This window comes from Maylandia zebra, linkage group LG22 (genome assembly GCF_041146795.1).
Source record: "Maylandia zebra isolate NMK-2024a linkage group LG22, Mzebra_GT3a, whole genome shotgun sequence".
In the NCBI taxonomy this organism is placed as follows: domain Eukaryota; kingdom Metazoa; phylum Chordata; class Actinopteri; order Cichliformes; family Cichlidae; genus Maylandia; species Maylandia zebra.
In genome coordinates this window covers 27,316,835-27,338,982 of record NC_135187.1, presented here as the reverse complement: position 1 = coordinate 27,338,982, position 22,148 = coordinate 27,316,835, and the positions used below count along the sequence as shown (strand labels likewise).

The following is a 22,148-nucleotide window of genomic DNA, read 5'->3' as shown; positions in this document are numbered from 1 at the left end:
TAACCTTAACAGAAAGCCAGCAGGGGGGATGAGATGGATCTTTTGTGTTTGTGTTTGCACAGCTTGCCTTCTGCAGATTCGTGATGCCAGGGTGCCAGGGTGTGCTACCCTCCAAACAGCCCCTCCTGCCGGCTCATTTGGCTCTTGGAGAACAAAATGCCATTTGATTACAGAAATGTAAAAGCTATGGACCTAACACAGCGTGAGATAAGGAAAAAAGCCAGCTCTACAAATCCTGATGAACTCATCCAAAGATGAGCTGTAAGCCACCGCCATCAGATCAGTCATGGAAATCAGCCTGGCATTATTTGTTATTGGCTTAGAGCATGCAACAGCGGCTCAATGTGTCTGCACTTTAATGTGGATATAAATAACTTATGAGTGAGAATTTGAACAGTCAGAAGGCTTGTATGAGCCTGTTGTCATCGCTGTTAGCACGAGGGTGTGATGATGAAAAAAGCAAAACAATATAAAAAATACTAAACTATGTTATTAATGTGGCTAGCTTTAGTCATTACTGCAGGTAATTCAGGTTTAAACCTTAGTCCGCTCCCTTTACATAACAAGCTGATAATCTGCCCGAGAACAGTTTCCTGTAACTATATGTGTAAAAAAGCCCCGAGATGACTCAAAACCTCAAGATAAGCAGCTCCACATATCTACAGATCCTCCTTTTTAATTGAGTTCCACCACTTGAACACAGCCTTTCAGTGTGAGACAATGGCTCCTATAGTAATTACAGTAAACGCTGCTGCAACAATGAGTCTCGCACTGTTCTCTGAATCAGATCAGTGGTAAAAAGAAAAAAGGCAATAGCAGTGGAGGTAAATAAGGAAAAAAAACACACATTTCCAGGTTTGTGAATTGTAATCTGACATAAACAGATGCTTTGAGGAGCGCGTCATCCCCATCCTTTTGTGTGCTGCACACAATGGCAACTGTGTTTTTCATCCAACATGCATTATGCAGCTTTTCATCATTTTTAAATGCAGGGAAGGCAGATAGATTCATTTGAAAACACAAGCAGCGAATGCAATTGAACAAGGAACACAAAATAAGGACAGGCCAACCAGACAGCTCAGTGTGACCTCTGACCTGTGTTCACAATTTTCACTGTTTCTGGAGTTCATGCACCTGCTGTGTTAGAAATCCTGTCAGTGTCCTTCCTCTCTTTTCAAGGCGCAGTGGGAGTACAGTATATTGAGCTTGGAGGGTAGCAGAGGGTCAAACAGTGAATCAGTGAAGCTTTTTTATCCACTCATTTAGAGGGAAAAAAAGGAAAAACTAGATGTGACATCACATGTGAAGCGCCACATGCAGATTAAGTGTGCCGGGCCCTTGATCAATGGGATCATCAGGACTCTCCAATTAAAGAGGTGGTTTAATACTAGAGGGTCTGTTTGGTGGTAGTGATAAAAAAAAAGTCCATTAAAGTTGCTAATTAAATGATAAGCATAAATTAAAACACAGGTCAAGAGAGTGAACTGTCTGGTGCTTTTTTGTTAGCACCAATATCTCTTGGATGTATGAGGCGGGGCTAGTGAGGGATTTTTTTCTGGTGCTGCTGGTTGGGGGAGGCGACAATCTTGTTTGTTTTTTTTTAAATCACAAATGCAAAAGTGTTTAAAAATGCCTTTTTGGACTTAAGCGTCTGCCGCACATCCATGTAGGACTCCGTGGGGGAGGGGAACTGGGGCATGAAATGAGAAGGCGGGTGTGTAAAAATGTGTTGAAGCTCAAGTTTTCTTCTTTGCAGTAATAAATCTGCATTATTATTAATTCAAGATGTAAAAACCGAATATTGTGATACAATATTAATGAGAAATTCCTATTTGTGGCTCAAGATAGCCTCCAGTCCTGGACACATTAACAGCCACTGGGTTGTGTACACAGCCAGATATGCAAAGGACACCCCCCATTCTAATTCTGTTTGCACTTGTTTTATGCGTCTTTATAGTCATGTTGTTGTCAGTTTGCATCTTATTGTGGTTGTTTATAGTCTGTGGCTTCTCTAAGTTTCTCTGTAGTTTTTTGTGTTTCTTTGTAGTCATGATTGTCATGGTCCGGGTGAATACGGGGTGTTTCCACTCTGCTGGGCTCCACCTTCAGACGGAGACTCCAATCAGCTTCCACACCTGGTTCCAATCAAGTCACCTGCATATAAGACCAGCGTTCACGACAGACCCCTGCCAGATCTTCTGCTAACACATGTTAGTGCTAGGCCGCCAAGCCCTTGCGAGAACTCTGGATTACTGTTTTTTCTCCTCACCGTGTTTTCTTTCCTTTTTCGCCATAGGACCCATCTGCCTGCCTCCCTGCTCAGCTCCCCACTCCAAGCCTATTCTGGATCTGCTTTGGACACTCCTCACCCGGAACCCCCTGGACACTCCCTCCTCGATTGACACTTGAAATCTGCAACGCGTAAGCCCAAACCACCATAGCCTAATCCTCCAGCTGTGATTCATTGAGACTACCACTGACTACTTTCCTCCTCTCATCATAGTGACTTCACACCTCCCTCCAAGCCGCTGCCCCCTTTCTCCATTCCCCGGATCCCTCTGTGGAATCCAGCCCTCAGAGTTTCTCGTTCACAGTTTTGCCTCACAGTTTTCCGCTCATAGCTTTCACAGTTCATAGCATGCATAGGTTATAGCATTCTTAGTTTTCTGTTTTGTAACTTCGCTCAGCTCTGTAAATAAACTCTGTGCTCACGCCCGTTTTGCCTCCCTCTGTGTCTGCATTTGAGTCCACACCCACTGCCTGGCCCTCTCGGCCGTAACACATGATCACTTTGCATCTCTTTGTGATTGTTTTGAATGTCTTTGTAGTTACGCTGTCGACAGTTTACCTTCCTCTTTGGGATTTTGTAACTCATCTTACTGCACGGCATGGATGTGTCCAGTTGATGGGTGGAGCTTACACATTGCGTAACATATCCGTGATGCTAACAAGAGAATCCGTTTTTTCATTCTGGAAGTGTAGGTCATAGAGGATGCCAAGATTCAGCCCGAGTTGTTCTGCTTGCGTCTGTGAAATGCACTAATAAAAACCTCTTCAAAAAGTGTGGCTATGAGGCAACAGCATATTTTATTTCATTTCCTCTTTTATACACTATTTTGAAAAGAAAACACATTGAATAAATACAAATTTAGAAAGCAACAGATTTTCACTGTATTCTCACAGCAACACATGGTTACTTTTATGGAGCTCTCTCAGGACTAGCAGAGGGATTCGTTTTTGCAGAACCCACCCTAAAGCAGACTTGAGCCACACACTGCAATGGAACACTTAAGACTGGGCATGCAGATGTTGAACCCTACCCCTTTTACAGACACAGAGAGAATGGATTGGCACACTGAGAGACGTTAAGAACATCTAGAAACACCCGAGGGAAGGAAAAGAAATATCTATATACACAAAGAATAAATAAAGAGAAATTAGGTCCAACACAACTTCACTGTACAGATATGTCCACTGGATGTGACCAACCTCTTTCCAGCTCAGCCTCACGTAACCCTTTGACCATCAGCCCCACCCACGATAAATTCAAATATAATATAGTACAACATGGGATGTTCACCAACAGCAGATTGCACCATTTACAATGTTACAAACAAACACAAAATATCATCCAGTGCCTGGCCTATCAGTGTTCAGCGTTCATAGTAAGGCAGGATACAGCAGAGATCTTTGTATCCAGTCAGTGAGTTGTACAACAGGTAGTCCGGCTTGCGTTGACAGTGGTTTTATAAAGTAAACTCCACTCCTGTAGTGTTCAACATTTTGGCAGATGTAGAGTGGCAAAAAAAAGAGTACAGGTTGGATCAGAGCGCAGAGGAAAAGCCAAGAAGGGTGTCAGTAGTATATTACAAATTTTCCCGGGAACTTTCTCTATCAGCCTTTATGGCCGATGTTTCATCCAGGCGTTGCGAACGAGAAAAACAGAGCTGCTTACACGGACTAAGGAGGCAGGAGCAAAGATCCAAGATGCAGGGTCCAGGATCTGGACCGTCTACTTGAGGATTGACGAGATGAAAGGGATAGATGCTATCTGACTTCCAAACAGTCCAGGTACTCCTGGGCCAGGTCATAGCAGAACCGGTACTGTTCCTGGAAACAAAACAGAGGCTTGTTTTTTCATATCATGATTATTAAATATTGTTATGCAATTAAAGTGGTTACATCTAGACTATTTTCTTGCACTGAATGAGATAAACAGTGCTTGGCCATGTCAAACATACAGTAATGTGATAACTCAATAACGTGTTATTCTTATCATATTTCTCTGTAAACATACTGTTTGAAAAGTTATTTTACAAACAAATTAGCTGAAACAAGTTGGGAATGTATGCATTTCCAATCAACTCAGACTACGTTCAACTTGAGATAGGCACGTGCATGAGTAGACAAAGTAAGTCATCATCAATGACACTGTGATTTACCACAGTAACATGTAAATAAAAACCAGACTGGCCAATATAATCCAGTGATCATGAAAAACAGGAGAGATTTTAATCAGTTTGGTCCACTCTGTCATCATTAAAGAGAGAATAAAATTTTGATATAAAATATACATATTTTTATACTGTTTTTAGTTATCATTTAGGGTTAGGGTTGAATTTTGAATTGAAAGCTATGATCCAATAGGAACAACATGTAGGCGACGGAAACAGAAGATAAAAATCAGGAGAAACAGATCAGACAAAGTTTATTTATAAATCTGTGGTTTTAGTTACCAGAGTGAACCTGCCACAAAGACATTTTTAAATTCAAACGCGTTTATGTTTTTTCTTTATAATTCTTCAGTAGAAATCTAAAGTACTGATGGTAATGTAGTAACCTAATGTTTTTCTTTCTTTTCCAATACGAAATGTCATTATTTCTTCCCTCACTGGTTAAAAATGCTTTTAGCCCCAACCCCCCACCGATGCCCATCAACAGGTTTTCTTTATAGAGTCTGTTACCCCGGTAACAGAGAGAGTTTAAGTGAACTCTTTCCAGAACAGAAAAGTAGGAGTTTCCCCTCATCTCAGGGTTAACAAAATCAGAGCTATTAGCTAAACCTTCCTAGAATAGTCCCAAAGTCTCCTCCTTGTTGCTTACCATTGTCTCCACCATGTTTGGCTTAGAGTTGCGCAGCGTTTTGGCAGCAAAGAACACATCCACAATGCTGTGGTGTCGAATCATTTCCAGGATCATGGTGCAAGCACAGAAAGTACCGCTTCGACCGCCGCCATTCCTACTCCAGAAGGAATGAACAAAGACACACACAGAAAATAGAAGCATAAAGACATGAGTGACCTAATAAAGATGTGGTAGAGCAGCTCACACAGCCTCTCAGAGGGGGAGCTACAGAGTGAAATGTCACAGTTTGACTGACCGCAGATCAAGCATGCTGCCAGAAAAAGGCCAGCCGGCAGTCATGCAAGATGAATATCTGAGTAAAGTTCTCATTAAAATACAGGAGCTGGGATTTAATCAGATATTAAATGTCTTACACATAGCCTGATCTCCAGAGAACAAAGGCCCTGACATGAGGATAGGGGACAGTAATTATGCGGCGCTGCTGCCATATTTATTGGATAATATTTCTTCAGCAAAACTGAAATTTAACTGTTAAGAAAAGAACTTTCTGTAACCATTTAAAGAAAAAGTAGCAAGGCGAACAATGTGAATGTAAGCTGTCATTACTCGCAGTACGGACTACTTAAGGTCAAACATTCAGAAATTCAGCCTTCAACAGAGTCTGAAAGAGACTGAGAACCTCAGCCTTTTAGACATGAAAACTTAGACCTGCTGTACTCATAATGCGAATGCTTGAATCCAGTAAATACTTTAAAAGTGCATAGACAAATAAATGAAGTAAAATTTCCTTTTGCATGATGCAAATTACATGCACAGCACTGTGAAAAAGTGTTCACCCTCTCCCTAATTTATTTCATTTAATTTTTGTAAATCTTTTGTAATAAAACAAATGCAATATTAGATTTAAATTAAAAAAAATTAAATTAAAAAGAATTACTCCCTGTTTGTGACAATGAGTCTTTCACATTGCAAGTGATCCAGGTCCTAAAGCAGGTACTCACATGGTGCCTTTATTTAGCGCTTTGCTAGTCATTGTACATATATTCAGAGCGTACTGTGTACTCTACATCCATGGCCAATTTAAAATTAGTTAACCTAACATGCGTATCTTTGGACTATGGGAGGAAGCTAAAGCACCTGCATGGTGAACATACAAACTTCACACAGCAGGCGTTTTAACCAGGAACTGTGGTGCTGTGATGCAACCTTCACTATCTTTCTACCCAGTGCTGGTACAAAGCAAACAACCCCAAGTGCTTATTGTAGCAATGATAGCTAAATTAAAGAAACAGAATGGATGGTGCAGGTGTATGTAAGCAGACTCACAGGCAATGAACAATGGTGCGTCCTTCCCCACACTCCCTCTGCCAGTTGTGAACCTGAGCCAAAAGGCTAAGGAAGGCTTTCTTGGAGTCGGGCACATCACGGTATGGAGACCAGCGCAGGAACTGGAAGTGACGCACAACAAGCTGGCCCTCCTGAAGCTGCACAGGAGAGAAGCAGAAAAAGGAAAAAGCTTCATCATGCATGCTTCACACACTACAAACCCATTCAGAAACATATGTGCTTATCAGCCAGAGGCAATTCTGTCAGCTCTCAGACCTGTTCTGCTTCTGTACTTTTCTATTAGGAGGTTGTTAAAAACACATCAAACTCAGTTATCAACAAAAATGTAAACATAGTTTAGAAGCCATCAGATTTCATATATTCAATACATTCCTACCAAGCAGCACTAACCAAATCTTTTGAATTTAAAGTTACATTTGCACCTAAATAAAATATGCAAACGTTTTTGGTTTTAATTATCTCTGAGGCTGTTAGTAAAATCACAAACGGTCACTTGATCCATTAATATAAAAATATTGATTGGTGCAGCTTTAAAAGCATATTTTATTAGCGTATTTGATGGCTACTTGAATGTTTGACCTCACCAAAGCCCAGGCTATGTCCAAAAATACAGTTTCAACATTTCAGGGTCAAAGGTGTGTTTAACTGAAATTGTACACAACCTTTTTTTAAAAATTAAAGAAAATGTAGAGGATACTAAAACATTGCTTTATAGTGTTTTTAGTGAAGAAGAACTCCATAAGGAACCTTTAATTTTAAGGAATGCAAGAAGTAACGATGCCTCTGTTGTGAGGTAGAAGCGCATCACAAATAAGATCATGTTTGGTAACATGTAGGACCTGTGCTATCTACTGGACAATAGAATACCTTCTTAGGACAGAGTTTAATGGTGTCTTGCTCTGGTGTTTCTGTCTTCTCCGGATCCTGTGGAGCGCATGTGGGAACAGTTTCTGACATGATGTTAAGATAATTGAGGGGCCGAGTGGGATACTGAAGTAACAGGGGAGGTTAACACTACTGTGAGCTAAAGACAAGAGACACATCTGCTTCTGAAAGCACCTACAGAGGATTGTTGAGGATCTACTGAGGTCAAAGGATAGGAGGTGCAACTGCTGCTACAGGTCATGCTAAGCTACTCAGACAACACTCATGCACATGAGCAAACACAAAGACTCACTACTGGTAACACAAATATTTCATTCATACTCAAATGTTGGATATGGTCAAAATAAAAATAAAAAACTTTTTTAAAGTAATATTTGATATTGTATAATTGCTCAAATAAAACAAAAACTGCTTATTAAATAGGTCTCAGGACCACATGCAGCAAATTACTCCGACCGCTGAGAAGAACAAAATCAAGCTGGGACCTAGGTCACCGTTCAGAATTATTATATGTGTGTCAGGCTTCAGTTATCCTCTTGAAAATAAATGAATTGATTGGGTGCCAGGAACTACAGCTGCAAAAAAAGTTGTCTGCTGAGGTAGGGCTGGATCAAGTGTTTTTGTCCATGTTCAATGTTAAAGTAAAAACATGTCATTTGATAAGAAAATTAGATGTTTAAACAGCAATTTTAGAAATTAAGTCTGTCAAAATGACACATCAAGGGAACCGAGAGACATGCAGGGTTTACACTTGGATCTTAATGTTTCTGATTCTGTACAGGAAAGAAAACGGAGGGAAAGCAATTAAACCCATTCATTAAGTCAAGTCAGAGAAAATAGTTTGGACACTGGGGAGAAGTTAAATAGTTTGGAATTGTAGGAACCAGCAGTATCTCTCCATTCTGTTGCTGCCTTGTCATGGTAATTCATGACATACAAAATAACAGAAACATATTTGAAATCTCAAACCCAAAAACCTTTAGAGATTTATGTAAGGCCTGCCTGATGCCACTCAGTTGTGTGCATGTAGAAATACAGGGCTTATAGGAAAGGTGGGCTGCCTGAGTGGAAATTCTAAGTCTTTCTCAAGATAATAAAATGCAGGTTTTTTACTCTAATGATCGACACATATACCTAATCTAACCTAATATATCTATAAGTCTTGATTCTATAATGTAGTGACTGAAGAAAACCACTGGCATTTAGCCTCATTGTGGACTTCTAGAAGAACCAAAACAGGAGGACAGTTGTTGATTTGCAATATCAGGTATATATCTGTAGCTTTCCCCGTGTTTCTCTGTTACCTCCACCTGCATCTCATTCTCACTCTGTTTGTCACTCCCAGTGTATGTAAACTCTAGTCCTGTGTTCCACTTTGTAAACTCATCCGTTGTATATTCCTTACTCAGGGCCCTATTCCAAGAAGTAGGTTTAACTAACAGCTCCAAGCTTGGTGACCCCAAATGAGGAGAACTTTGAATTTTCTGTTCCTGAAAGAGAGTTAAGCTTAGTGGAGTAAATGCTGTGAACCCTGTACTAGTGATTTCAACATGCCCAGAGTATGTTTCTTTATCTGGATTCACTTAACATAACACTGGTGTTTATTAGGATAAGTGGTCACACAAACCTGGTGACCAGCTCACTATGTTAACCCAGGGTTCCCCCTATGCTTAGCTATCCCAGACTGTGTGAATGGCATCGCTCTAAAAGCTCTACAGCTGTGGAAAACCTACCACAAAGCCTCTACAACAGTTGTCCACATCCAAACTCATGACTTAAAATATCATTAATCAGAGACCCTCAAAAAAGACTTGTGGGCCTTCTATGGCCACTTGAAAGCAGCGTATCATCTGTTTGCTGACACCCCCCTATTAGTGTTGTGAAGTTCAGCTGTCTGTGTGAGTTTCACATCTGGCTTAAGGGCTTCTGCAGGAATAATGACATCCCCTTTGTGGACAACTTCACATCATTCCTCAACCTACGTGAACCTTTTAAAGCAAAATGATCTTCACCCAAATGACGGGGATTCAAGTATTCTGACCACAAATATTGATCTAAGCCTTCACTTGTGACTTCTACAGCATGACGGTGGAAGACTCCTGCTAACCCCTGCTCCATTACAGGTACAGTTATTTTCTTACCATTAATATTAGATAGATTTTCACCAGATAAATTGCACATCTGCTGTTCTACCACTACAACACCAAGTTTTTAGGTCTCAAGGTCAGCCACTTCAACTTCACCAATGCCTGTGATTATAAGGCACAGATGGAAAAACCCACATTGACCATATTTCTACAGCCAGGTTTAATAATCTTACTGTACCATGTAAGTGTCAGCCACTGAAGCTCGTCTCTCCTGCAGTTATCGGTTTTTGTAAAAATAGATATCTTAACTAGTAAATCATTTGTTTATAATGGGTTTGTGGCCTGCAGTATCTGTTTCAGTTGGTTTAAACCAGGGCCCTGCTGGTTTCAGGGAATTTTAGTCACCCAACTACAAATTCTTGAATTCTTGATTCTGAGACTGTCAGGCAAACTAATGCTCTTGTAAACTAAGAGCATTAGTTTACAAGAATAATTTAAACTGTATTTAATTTTACTCATGATTCATTTCACACTTGCCAAGTCACTGCTTTTCAAAATTCAGTGTGAATATCCATTTTGCCTTATTGTTATCTACCAAACTCTTAAATCTGGTAATATTTCTGAATTAATTCTCTAATCTGCTTGCATCTGTTGCTGTTAAATTTAAGAAAAATATATTTTGTTAGGTGTGATTAATTTACACATTGATGATCCCTGTAACTGCACTGCCAGAGATTTTCTCAATATTTCAAAGTCATTTAACTTAGCACATCAGTTAAATGACTAATAAGGACATAATGGTGGACGTACACTGGATCTGGTCTTTACTCTCATTATATCAATAAACTCCCTGAGAGTGTCTGAATCATTGTCTGATCACAAATGTATAATTTCTGACACTTTTACAGTCAGTCTTGTCTTCCCAGAACATTTTGCTACAGGGAGTGCAGAATTATTAGGCAAATGAGTATTTTGTCCACATCATCCTCTTCATGCATGTTGTCTTACTCCAAGCTATATAGGCTCGAAAGCCTACTACCAATTAAGCATATTAGGTGATGTGCATCTCTGTAATGAGAAGGGGTGTGGTCTAATGACATCAACACCCTATATCAGGTGTGCATAATTATTAGGCAACGTCCTTTCCTTTGGCAAAATGGGTCAAAAGAAGGACTTGACAGGCTCAGAAAAGTCAAAAATAGTGAGATATCTTGCAGAGGGATGCAGCAGTCTCAAAATTGCAAAGCTTCTGAAGCGTGATCATCGAACAATCAAGCGTTTCATTCAAAATAGTCAACAGGGTCGCAAGAAACGTGTGGAAAAACCAAGGCGCAAAATAACTGCCCATGAACTGAGAAAAGTCAAGCGTGCAGCTGCCAAGATGCCACTTGCCACCAGTTTGGCCATATTTCAGAGCTGCAACATCACTGGAGTGCCCAAAAGCACAATGTGTGCAATACTCAGAGACATGGCCAAGGTAAGAAAGGCTGAAAGACGACCACCACTGAACAAGACACACAAGCTGAAACGTCAAGACTGGGCCAAGAAATATCTCAAGACTGGTTTTTCTAAGGTTTTATGGACTGATGAAATGAGAGTGAGTCTTGATGGGCCAGATGGATGGGCCCGTGGCTGGATTGGTAAAGGGCAGAGAGCTCCAGTCCGACTCAGACGCCAGCAAGGTGGAGGTGGAGTACTGGTTTGGGCTGGTATCATCAAAGATGAGCTTGTGGGGCCTTTTCGGGTTGAGGATGGAGTCAAGCTCAACTCCCAGTCCTACTGCCAGTTTCTGGAAGACACCTTCTTCAAGCAGTGGTACAGGAAGAAGTCTGCATCCTTCAAGAAAAACATGATTTTCATGCAGGACAATGCTCCATCACACGCGTCCAAGTACTCCACAGCGTGGCTGGCAAGAAAGGGTATAAAAGAAGAAAAACTAATGACATGGCCACCTTGTTCACCTGATCTGAACCCCATTGAGAACCTGTGGTCCATCATCAAATGTGAGATTTACAAGGAGGGAAAACAGTACACCTCTCTGAACAGTGTCTGGGAGGCTGTGGTTGCTGCTGCACGCAATGTTGATGGTGAACAGATCAAAACACTGACAGAATCCATGGATGGCAGGCTTTTGAGTGTCCTTGCAAAGAAAGGTGGCTATATTGGTGGCTGATTTGTTTTTGTTTTGTTTTTGAATGTCAGAAATGTATATTTGTGAATGTGGAGATAATGTGGAGTTATATTGGTTTCACTGGTAAAAATAAATAATTGAAATGGGTATATATTTGTTTTTTGTTAAGTTGCCTAATAATTATGCACAGTAATAGTCACCTGCACACACAGATATCCCCCTAAAATAGCTCAAACTAAAAACAAACTAAAAACTACTTCCAAAAACATTCAGCTTTGATATTAATGAGTTTTTTGGGTTCATTGAGAACATGGTTGTTGTTCAATAATAAAATTATTCTTCAAAAATACAACTTGCCTAATAATTCTGCACTCCCTGTAGTTTGATTAACAATAATATGCACAATCCAAGGTTCTTGTTCAACACAATGACACATTTTTATATTTTCTATCTATGAAAAAAAATTCTGAACGTTTTTGTTACCAAGATTAACTGTAGCAAGTCACAGTTTAGTTCTGTTTTTGTGCAACCTGCCCAACAGTTACCCACTACCCACTTCTGTTTTTCAGGTTTTATCTGATTTTCACAACAGATCTCATTGATATAGTCACACACATGCACACTTCTTCCGGCCCAGCTGACATTATCCCTCCTAAATTGATTAAAGAGATTTTACCTGTCATCTCCGCTTGACTTCTCTCTATTATAAACAATTCCCTTTTATCTGGCTGCAATCCAGACTACTTTAACCCTGCCAGTGTCTTCCCTCTGCTTAAAAAACCCTTCATAGACGCCACTAATTTACAGATTTACAGGCCCATTTCCAAACTGCCATGTTTTTCAGAAATGTTTGTGAAAGTTGAGGCTCATCAGCTTCTTCAGCTGGTTCAGGGAAACAACATTCATTTCATTGATAGCACAATTAGCGTAGAATTAGCTTATGCACAAATTGAATATATAGCATCCACAATTACAATGTACGCGACCACTTTTAAGATCACATACTAAAGAATATAAAAATTGCTTCAAAGGTTGCTGCAGCTGCTTTTTAAAAACATAAAAAAAAAAAAATCAGTAGGCGGTGATTTCATACCCACTGATCTCTTACCTCAAAATTAACCTGCTCCAAAGCAGGTTTGGTGTGGAGTGTAAGTTACCATGGTAATGCAACCTGGTAAGAAGTGAGCCACCCTGATACTGACCCAGAAATAAACCTGAACTTGAAAAGTGAGTATATGCATCCCTGTGTGTGGGATTTTTGTCATGATGGAACAGGATGTTACAGAACAGCTTTGCACTGACTATCAGATATAGGCCTTTGGAAGTTGAACAAAACAAACTGTACTGGTATACTGGATTCTTGTCATCAGTAAATGGCTCAAAGGTGGTTGTTAGAGATTCTTGAAAACTTCAACATGGTCCCTCCAACCCACATAGCAAAATTGTTATGGCTCGGATCTGGCCAACACAATGTGCTTACACATGGCCCACATACCGCAAAGAATGACGGCCCTTTGGTGGTCCAGATCTGGTTTGCCAGGGTTGGCCCACACATGGGCCAGCACAAGGCCAGTTGCAGACACACTGACGGCCCTGTGCTGGCCCAGAACAGTTTCAGCTCTGGCCCCAAATGTCAGCCTAATGTGTACCACACATATAATAACAACATGTGCTGGAACAAAATAGTGCAAAAGTAACATGACAAATCTCCCTTGAGACAGTGAATGGACTGATTCTAATGTAGTGCTTTTCTACTCTCCTGGATTACTCACAGTGCTCTATACAACATGCCACATTCACCCAATCTCACACTTTCTCTAAACTGAGCGCTTCCTAACTACATTCACATTCAGTCACACTCTTGACATGCAGATTGGAGGAGCCAGGGATCGAACTAGCTAACCTTCCAATCAGTAGGTGACCTGCTCTACTTCCTGAGCTACAGCCACCCAGTGGTAAACATGACTAAACCTTCACGAGGTTTTGGATAAAGTGTACACTCACAAACCTGTCAAACCTGCATTTGAAACGTTGGCTACTATAGCAGTATAGTATTGCAACATGGCATTTGGATCTTCTAACTAAAACAGGAAAATAGGAACATAAATAGTGCCATCATTGCCAGACCTGGCCCACATCTGGTTGACACACACCCTGCCATGACACCAGTCAGTCAGAAGTGCCAGCTTGGGCAGGCCTGTTTTCTATGAGCCTGGGCCACATAAACCAAAGCACAATTGGGCCAGATGTGGCATGCCATCACATAGACAGTGCCATTTATGCCAGGCCTGGCCCATATCTGGATGACATACCACTTACCATGCCAGAAGTCAGCCAGCAGTGCCGGCTTGACACCAGATCCGGGCCAGACCTTACTGCTATGTGGGAATAGTGCATGTAATGCAAGTCCTAACATCAACTTATGGAATGTGGCTCCCATTGTTGTGCATTACTGTGTCATGTTTGCTCATGTAAAGCAGGAACAATATCAGAACTCCTATAATTGTAGAAGAGCAGAAATGTGCTCCTCAAACTAAATATTAATATACTGACTTTATAGCAGTTTCCCAGGTAAGAAGCTGAAATTGGTCTAAAATGTTAAGATTCTTTTTTTCCTAAGCTGATTTGCAAAACTGTTGCAAACACAGTTTGCTGTTTCCACATTATTGATTTTTCATAGCTAGACTTAGTTTTCTTAGTATAATCTGTCTCCTGATTCACCATACTCATTCAAATATCACCGAGTAGGCCTGGGCATCACTATGATGTTTTTTGTTATGGTGGTTCCACCTACCCGAGTTATATTCTGAACCCGGAAGAGACGGATTATAACATCATCGTCAGCTGTCCTGGACAGAAGCTCCACGGTCATGGGTCCAAACTGCTGCAGCCCAGGTTCAGGCCAGTACTGCAGACAAGGCTGAGACGAGAAAGGAGGCAAGAAGAGAAGGGAGCAGGTCATTAGCCCACACTTGCTTGAGGCAGTGCAAATAATTATGTCAGCACCCAGTGATGGTGAAGCCAGTAACAAGACACCTGAGTATTGACAGGAGAGACAATTAGCCTAAATGACAATGATTATCTACAAATGGCAACTGTGAAATGAGCAAAACCACTCGTCAGCGGGAACAATCCTTCACATAAGCAGCGGTCACCTAGCTTGAATTATTCATGAGTCCCAATCATTACCATTAGTACATTATAAATTAATGGAGTAAGAGACCTTGGCTGTGCTCGGGAGAGATAAACAGGAAGTTAGCTGAGAGGTTGGACGCTCACAAAAGACAAGGTCTCCTATCACTGCCACTTCAAAAGCGCATCCCCTGGCCAAGTGGGAGTGGAGGGGGGGCACACACAGGGGAGCAAGCGCTGTCATATGGACGTATTCTGCAGTGACTTTGGGGTTGAGCAGATCCTTAGAGTAGGAAGTGATAACGGCATTTCACACTGACAGAAGGGTATTAACCGGTGACATTGGGCAGGAGGGGCGATAAATATTTATACATCCAGGCAGGAGACAGGCAGCTCCAAGTTAAGAGGACAAATTGAGTGAGTGTGTGTTGGAGGGTCAAACTGTTAATCCACTGGTAGTGAGACAAGGAGGAAGACGAAGAAGAAGAAGAGAGTGACAGAGAAAAAAGGACAGGTTGCAGCTGACAGGCATAGTGGAAATGGTGAGCAGGAACAAGACATGACACGGTGACAGAGGAGCGATAGCGAGACAGCAGAACAAACCCACGCATGAGCAAACATGGGCCCAAACGATAAGAACGTGTTAATGCAGTGACGGGCTGTGTAAATGAATTGGATGGCATGAACAGAGGATTGAAGCTTTGTGCAGATGACCTCTCCAAACTGTGTGTGACTCACATTCATATCTTCTTTTAAAGGAAAAGAGGATAAGAATGACATGTTGACGCTGTTAGTGTCCATGCACTATATTAAAAAGACAGCCTTGTAAGCAGTAATCTTTGTTTTGCTAAGATTTTTAAATACAGGCTTCCCAGCTGTGACTACAAATAGTGCTGGAGCCTGTTTTATGGATACATGTTCTTTTTATTTATTAGCTGACAATATAAGGAGTGTCAGCATGGCAAATGACAAACACTCTATTTCTGTGATTTCAGTTTTAGCAGTGCTCATTTTTAAACAGTAAAAAAAATCATTATATTCGATATAAGCAATCATCGAGTTTTAGTTTGTGATGTCATTTCCAAATGGAATTGATAGAGCTGATTGAAGCATTCCTGTTTATTGTATTTATCTGAATGCTACTCAGATAGAATATTTTGTCTTTCTTTTGACTGGTGACTTTATTGTTTTTTATCTATTTATTCATTTTATTTCAAAGTGACACATTATACCATTAAACGAATGAGCTATGGCCAGCAGTTTTTCAGGTCCGCTCAGAAGGAAATACAAAAGAGTAGGAAAAACTAAAAGGTCCTGAAAGAGGTCTGAAAAGGGGCACTTCCTGCAATTCATGCTCCCCTGATGCTACACTCCGAATTTCCTCCGCAAATCATAATATCAGTGCTGTGGGACTGATTTAACTGCAAAATGACACAGGCAGCAGGCAACCTCGCTTTCACTGGAAAACAAAAATCTGGCAACCAGTTGAGTCAAGTCTGCTGCTGCAAAGAGACGTGTTGCAGATGAGTTGTACTCATCAGTGCAGATGAACTCAGAATGACTGCAGTCTGTCTGCATTTCTAAACTAGATGATAATTATTTGCAAACCTGCTTGAAAGTAATTTCAGTCAGTCAAGTTGGATTCTTTAGAGTCAGACGGCCTCCCACCAGGTAAACTGTGCAGTTACCTTACAATCGAAAATGGTTGCCCAGAGTTTGAGCGGGCAAAACCCTCCATATCTGGACACTGCAACTACTTGCAATTGGTCTCTGACAGCAAAGAAATTCAGTGTAACAACCAATTGTTTCTAGATGCACATTCTATTTTTTTCTAGTGTTACTGAGCCATTGATCAAACAGTTTTTTCCTCAGCTTGTCTTATATTGCATTGGGGGGAACCTGCTCTTAACCTCCTAGGACCTGGCGTCCACATATGTGGACATCACATTTTGGGTTGTCTAGACCAAAATACTAAATTTTGCTCTACAAGGGCCTGATATCCACTTACAAGGACAATATTCTGCCACTGTTCTATCAAAATTTAAAATGAATGTTCTTATATGTGGATCTAATTTTTCTCAGAAACAAAAATCAGGTAAAAGAAAATAATCAGGTAATTCTTTGTTTTTACATTCATCAGGTCCCAATCAGCCCAAATAGCAAAGAAAAATTAAAAATGCATGCCATGAAAGGGTTTGGGTCTTAGAACGTTAAGACTGGAAACCCTTTGAGAAACAATTCATCCACTTTCTTATCTAATTCAGGGTCACAGGGGGCTGTAGCCTATCCTTGTTGTCGTATGGTGAACCTAATATAGGCACAGCACAGAGCAGAAAAGTCTTGCATACTACTTCAAAGGCCACCCTAAAAGTTTCTAAACCCCACGAGCACTAATTTCTTTGTAGGGTAAAATGATCTCTTCAAAAGCTCCCAGCGGAAAGAAACTGGATGTGCTGCTCCAATCTCCAGGATACCTCAGGTTGTTTTAGCTCTACACGTAGCTTTTTATTCATGGTGTGATCAGCTTTAAATACAATTGATGACATTACAGTGACATGAAAGAGTTTAAAAATTTTTTACGGCAGCCTTGGCTCGCTAAAAAGCCCAATCCAATAAAATTGGGAATGACAGTTTGCATGCACTTGCTGGACACTGATATGCTTGAATTTTGACAAGAGTGTCTGTTAGAATTATTTATCAAAGCAAAAATGCTTTTCACAACCCAAATTAAGTTCATCCATTGCTTTATTTTTCTGAATGATGTAAATGTTTTAAATTTTGATGCATCTTTTAAACATTTCGTTTGGAAAACAAGGTCACCAAGGTCCTTGAACTGCAGTATCTGAAATAGAAATGTTTCTCTCTTATATATAACAGTAAAAGTGCTCCTCATCTCTGCTGCTTGATTTCTGAGGTTGGAGGAAATGCTCCTTGCAAGCAGACTTAAAAGGGAGCTTGACAGCGCTTTAGTTATGTTGCTTTTTTCTGTTCTTTTTCTCTGCTCTTCAACTTAGTGCTTGCCTTGCAGTGCTTGGAAGTGGTAGAAAATTGGTCCTGGCATTCTTCTGACCCTGCATCTTCTTTAGATAATAAATACATTTCACAGGGTAAAAGCTGCACTGGTGGCAGCAGTTAAACCTGACTGTGCTGAATAACAGAAAACATAAGATAAATTATATAGATACAAAATAAAGCCAAATGCCTCTGTTTTTGGACATAAAGGGGTTTTTTTGTATTCAGGTAAAAAGAAAATTCAGTATTGGAGTAATATGTATATTTGAGAGTATGCAACTGTATGGATTAATCAAAATCCTGCTGTATTGCAGATGTTCTCAGATAGTGAGACTTAATCGCCCATGGCTGAATTATAAGTTGTAAGCTGATGAGTTAGATATTAGAACTTAAGTTAATAATAAAATTCAGTCTCAGTCCCTTTTCTCTTACCCAGGCTGAGTTGGACTGGTTGAGCTGATTGAGCATCACCACAGAGGTGCAGCCGTAGTCATACACGAGCCTCCAGAAGTCGGTGGTTGTGCCGGGCAGTGGGTGTGGCGTCACCACAAAGGCAGCAGGCCGGAGGAAGCTGTCTGCGAGCGCTGCATTGATGTAGTTGCTGCTCTCTCCTTCTGTGGTGACGAGAAAGGCCAGCGAGCGGTCCGGGGGCAGCACATCCATGCTGCGGTTCTTCTCACGGTTTCGGGGCATCAGGGAGATGCTGCACTCCTCCACATCCAGGTGAGGAGTCACAGAGTTCAGAGTCTGGGGAGGAGGAGGAGGAGGAGGAGGAGGAACGGGGAAGGTAAAGGAGAAAGGAGTGTGCAGAGAAGATAATTAGAAAGACGGGCGTGTGTTTGAGAATGTTTCCACATTCTAGATTGGGAGATAAAATGAAACACTAAGAATAAAGATTGTGATAAGAGGAGACAGACGCAGCAAAACAGAAATGGGATCAAAGAGGGATTGACAGAGGCAATGAAAATGTTCTCTGCTCAAGCAGCTTCACTGTCAATACCTGACAAGCATACCTATCTTAGAAAACTTTAAAACACATTCATTATCAGTTTAAACCCCCACAGGGTTTAATAGATAAAAACACATTTATTGCAATCTAATACACTACAAAAAGCATATTATCAAGGAATTGGAAATTGAAAGGGAACGATTATCTAAGCTGCCAGATACCATTGTGAATGATGCCCCATTGGTTTAGATAAAATGAACAGAACTCGTAACCATAATATTGCATTTGGGGAACAAGTTGCCGTTATGAGCGGGGAGCCGCTACACAAAGGTCACCAATCAATAACACATGTATAAAGAAAAGCAACAATACTACATAAAGAACAAATACAGAATGTGGATTTCAATCTCTGACGTAAAGCTTCTAGTGATTACTGAGTGATTTCGCGCATCAACATGACGTCCAGATGAACAGAACTGACTTTCTGGGATTCCCTCACCTGGACGATCGAGGATGCATACGAGCTGTTTGTTCGACTGATACAAAAATCAAGTGTTTTCTGTTTGGGAATGTGGTAGTGAGTGTTCAGACACCTCCATTGGAGTTTGTGATACTTTTAACTTTTAATAAGTAATTTAAAGTGCGAAGATCCTCAGGCAAGTTCAGAAGTGTCTTTTTTTCCAACTTCTAAGTGGGTTTAAATCTTTATGGGTGTTTTTTTTTTTCCTTTTGAATATTCATTTGCTGAACCGATTTAGGTGAGAAAAGGATCCAGAACACAGATTCAACAAATATGTGCCTCTGTAGACAACAAAAAAGTAAAAAGTGCTGATTTGCTGTGATTCAGCTGATTTCACAACATGCATAACATGTGAATTTTTAACTCTACCCCAGTTTGAAATGAAAAATGACGTCATCGTCTCTCAGTATTACCTGAAACTCCTCCTTCAGCTGCGAACTGTTGCTCTGTGAGTCGACCTTTAGCATTTCTTTGTAAGTGAGAGCAAACTCAGTCACAGGGATGGCAGTCTCTCCACACAGACAAGCCTCCAGAATGGCATCGTGGATGAAAACATACTGTTCCTGAAACACACACAGAGGGTAACGCATTCCCACTTTTCCCAAGTCACATAAAACCCCTCCGTCTCACCAAAGAGCGGCCTCACTGTTAATTGCCCACTCCTCAAAAACAATGCTGAATTTAATTAATGCTGTTGACTAACAGTCAGAGCTGTTCAATACTCTTCACATTACCATGCCGACACTCGGGTATTGTTTCCAAGCAGAAAAAAGTGTCCATAAAATGGGGTAAAAAAGTCCAGCAAACACACATCAGAGGAGCTAAACACTGCCCACACGCACCATTTAAAAAAGTCACGAGCTGTGCAATTAACGAGGAAACTAGGAAATCTGTTTTGATGTTCAACAAAACAACAGATCAAAGAGCTGAGGATACATTCATAATTACAGACATAAAACTGTCCCTCTTCCAACTTATTTATCATTTTTAATATGCTCTATAATTGTACTCATATTTAACTGGTAGACAAGCTGCAGCTAAGAGAAGAGATGAAATTAAAGGGAAATAAATACTATTGTTTGTGTATTTACTGTGCCGTCTCCTATTCCCGACTTATTAAGAAAAGAATGACGTTCCAACTTTTAATAGTTTTATTTATTGTGGTAATTAATGTCTTTCTCCCGCTTATTTATTTGAAGATTGTGAGTTCACTCTAAGCACACTTTGAATAAAAAAAACTGTGAGTTGTGAGTTTATTTATACAATTAAAGCAAGGATTTTATCAAATGAATGAATGATATTTGTCTTTAATAAAAGAAGTCTGACACCGGTCTTCTACACTAATGTAGCTGCTTCTTTGCTAATTCAACATAATTACATTTTTAAATATATATTCAGTGTAGAATCGTTTTTGCATGAAACAGTTACAGATAATATAATTAGTTAAAGACAATATTGTACATTTACATAATTAAATACATGTATAAACAGATGGGTGTATATGTGTATACATCATTTCCCTACATTTGGCTCCGTCAAAAGTTGGATAGACAGTATTTTATAGAAATAAATCAGAGCTATAATATATATACAGCAATGCCTTGAAGGTGGCTTTTTACTTACTTTACTTCTTCATATTAACAATCATTTACATTTTTTCTTTCTTCTTTAAAAACTAATTCTTCCCCATATTTTTATAAAAGTCAGACAGCACGATTAATCACTTAATTTGAGGTGTTTCAATGACTGAAAACACCTGAATTCAAAGATTAAAACCCATGACCCATCGCCTTTATCCATGCTACTTTTTTTGTCAGTTTGGCCTCAATCAGCACTATTGTAGAAAAAAAAAAAGGAAATGAAATGAAAAAACTATTTGTAAATTGTAAAGTTAGGCAGCTTTACAATGTTCTATCAATAACTAATATTACAGTTGAAACAAAAATGATTTATGTTTATGAACTAATACCTGCTGTTAAGGCTAAACCTGTGAGCTTCTGTTAAAGCCATCAGCATGGCATCTCTAACCACATTTCCACTCTCCCACTCACCTCAGTCTGGATCATGTTGATGCGACGTGAGCAGAGGGTCTTAACACAGTTGTAGATGTCCACCACTCCTTCACACTCAGCCATATCCAACATGACATCTAGAACGATGTAGCAGCCGGTCCTGCCTGCCCCCATGCTGTCACAGAGGAGAGGGGAGATGGATTAGAAGGCCTGAATATACCACTGAAAAGAAAAAAAACTCAATGGGGATCCTTTCATTAATAAATGAGATTCTTTAACTCGTGTACAAATGGAGCTTTTGTCCTGCAAATAAAGACAGTAGATACACGAACCTTCTATCTTCTATCATAGCTTGAAGTTTCTCTGCTCTGGCCTATGCTTTGCTTTAACACTGCTGTAAAGATGTTCAGATGTCTGTGAATGCTTCAGCTCTTTCTAGGTAAGGCTTAGTTACTTTAAAACTGTGCCTGCACTGGGATATCCTATAACGCTGGGATATCTTATACCCAAAGAAATATTTGTCTTCATATAGCCATTGCTCTTCCACTGAAAGGAAAAAACACTCTCAGCGGTGCGCCAGTGTTGTTAAAAAAGTATCACTTATGATAAAACGGAAAAGCATCACAGCTTGATCAGAATCTGAAATCCAAGAGAGGGTGTACACTGGCAGACTGGGCTGAAATAAAAACAAACACCAAGAACAGATCTCAGCATGTTGGTGATTATTACAAATCCAAAGTGACTCAGTGATATTTACCCCTGCTTATATTTCTCACAGTTGACCTACTATAGGGTGCTGCTATTTTGACAGTTGAGTTTTTTGGACTGACTTGGTGCCATATAATACACAGTACGATCAGGTTATAAAAGGCAGACAGCACAAAAATAAAAGTAGCTGTTTTTCCATATTATTGAACTAATCACAAACTCTTGCATTTAAATCTGCTGCAATGACCCGGTTACTGCGTTCACCAGATATCAACACAAT

The 22,148-nt window shown here is 40.2% G+C and overlaps 1 protein-coding gene across 7 annotated transcripts in view; it reads right to left on the bottom strand.

Annotated features, from left to right (window-relative positions):
* Positions 1–3,062: 3,062 nt before the first annotated feature.
* The window catches only part of LOC101477989 (receptor-type tyrosine-protein phosphatase U), a 258,886-nt gene continuing 239,800 nt past the window's right edge, over positions 3,063–22,148 (bottom strand). For 4 of the 7 annotated variants that reach the window (XM_076878967.1, XM_076878969.1, XM_076878966.1 and 1 more), the window contains 8 exons: positions 21,200–21,335; positions 19,562–19,711; positions 18,112–18,426; positions 14,330–14,455; positions 7,300–7,356; positions 6,412–6,569; positions 5,104–5,239; positions 3,063–4,110 (listed from right to left, as the gene is read on the bottom strand). In XM_076878967.1, coding sequence (XP_076735082.1) covers positions 4,048–4,110; positions 5,104–5,239; positions 6,412–6,569; positions 7,300–7,356; positions 14,330–14,455; positions 18,112–18,426; positions 19,562–19,711; positions 21,200–21,335 — 1,141 coding nt within the window. In that variant the 3' untranslated portion in view covers positions 3,063–4,047. The remainder of the gene's footprint in view (positions 4,111–5,103; positions 5,240–6,411; positions 6,570–7,299; positions 7,357–14,329; positions 14,456–18,111; positions 18,427–19,561; positions 19,712–21,199; positions 21,336–22,148) is intronic. The other 3 variants (XM_004564402.4, XM_004564398.4, XM_004564400.4) reach the window with 1 other exon arrangement.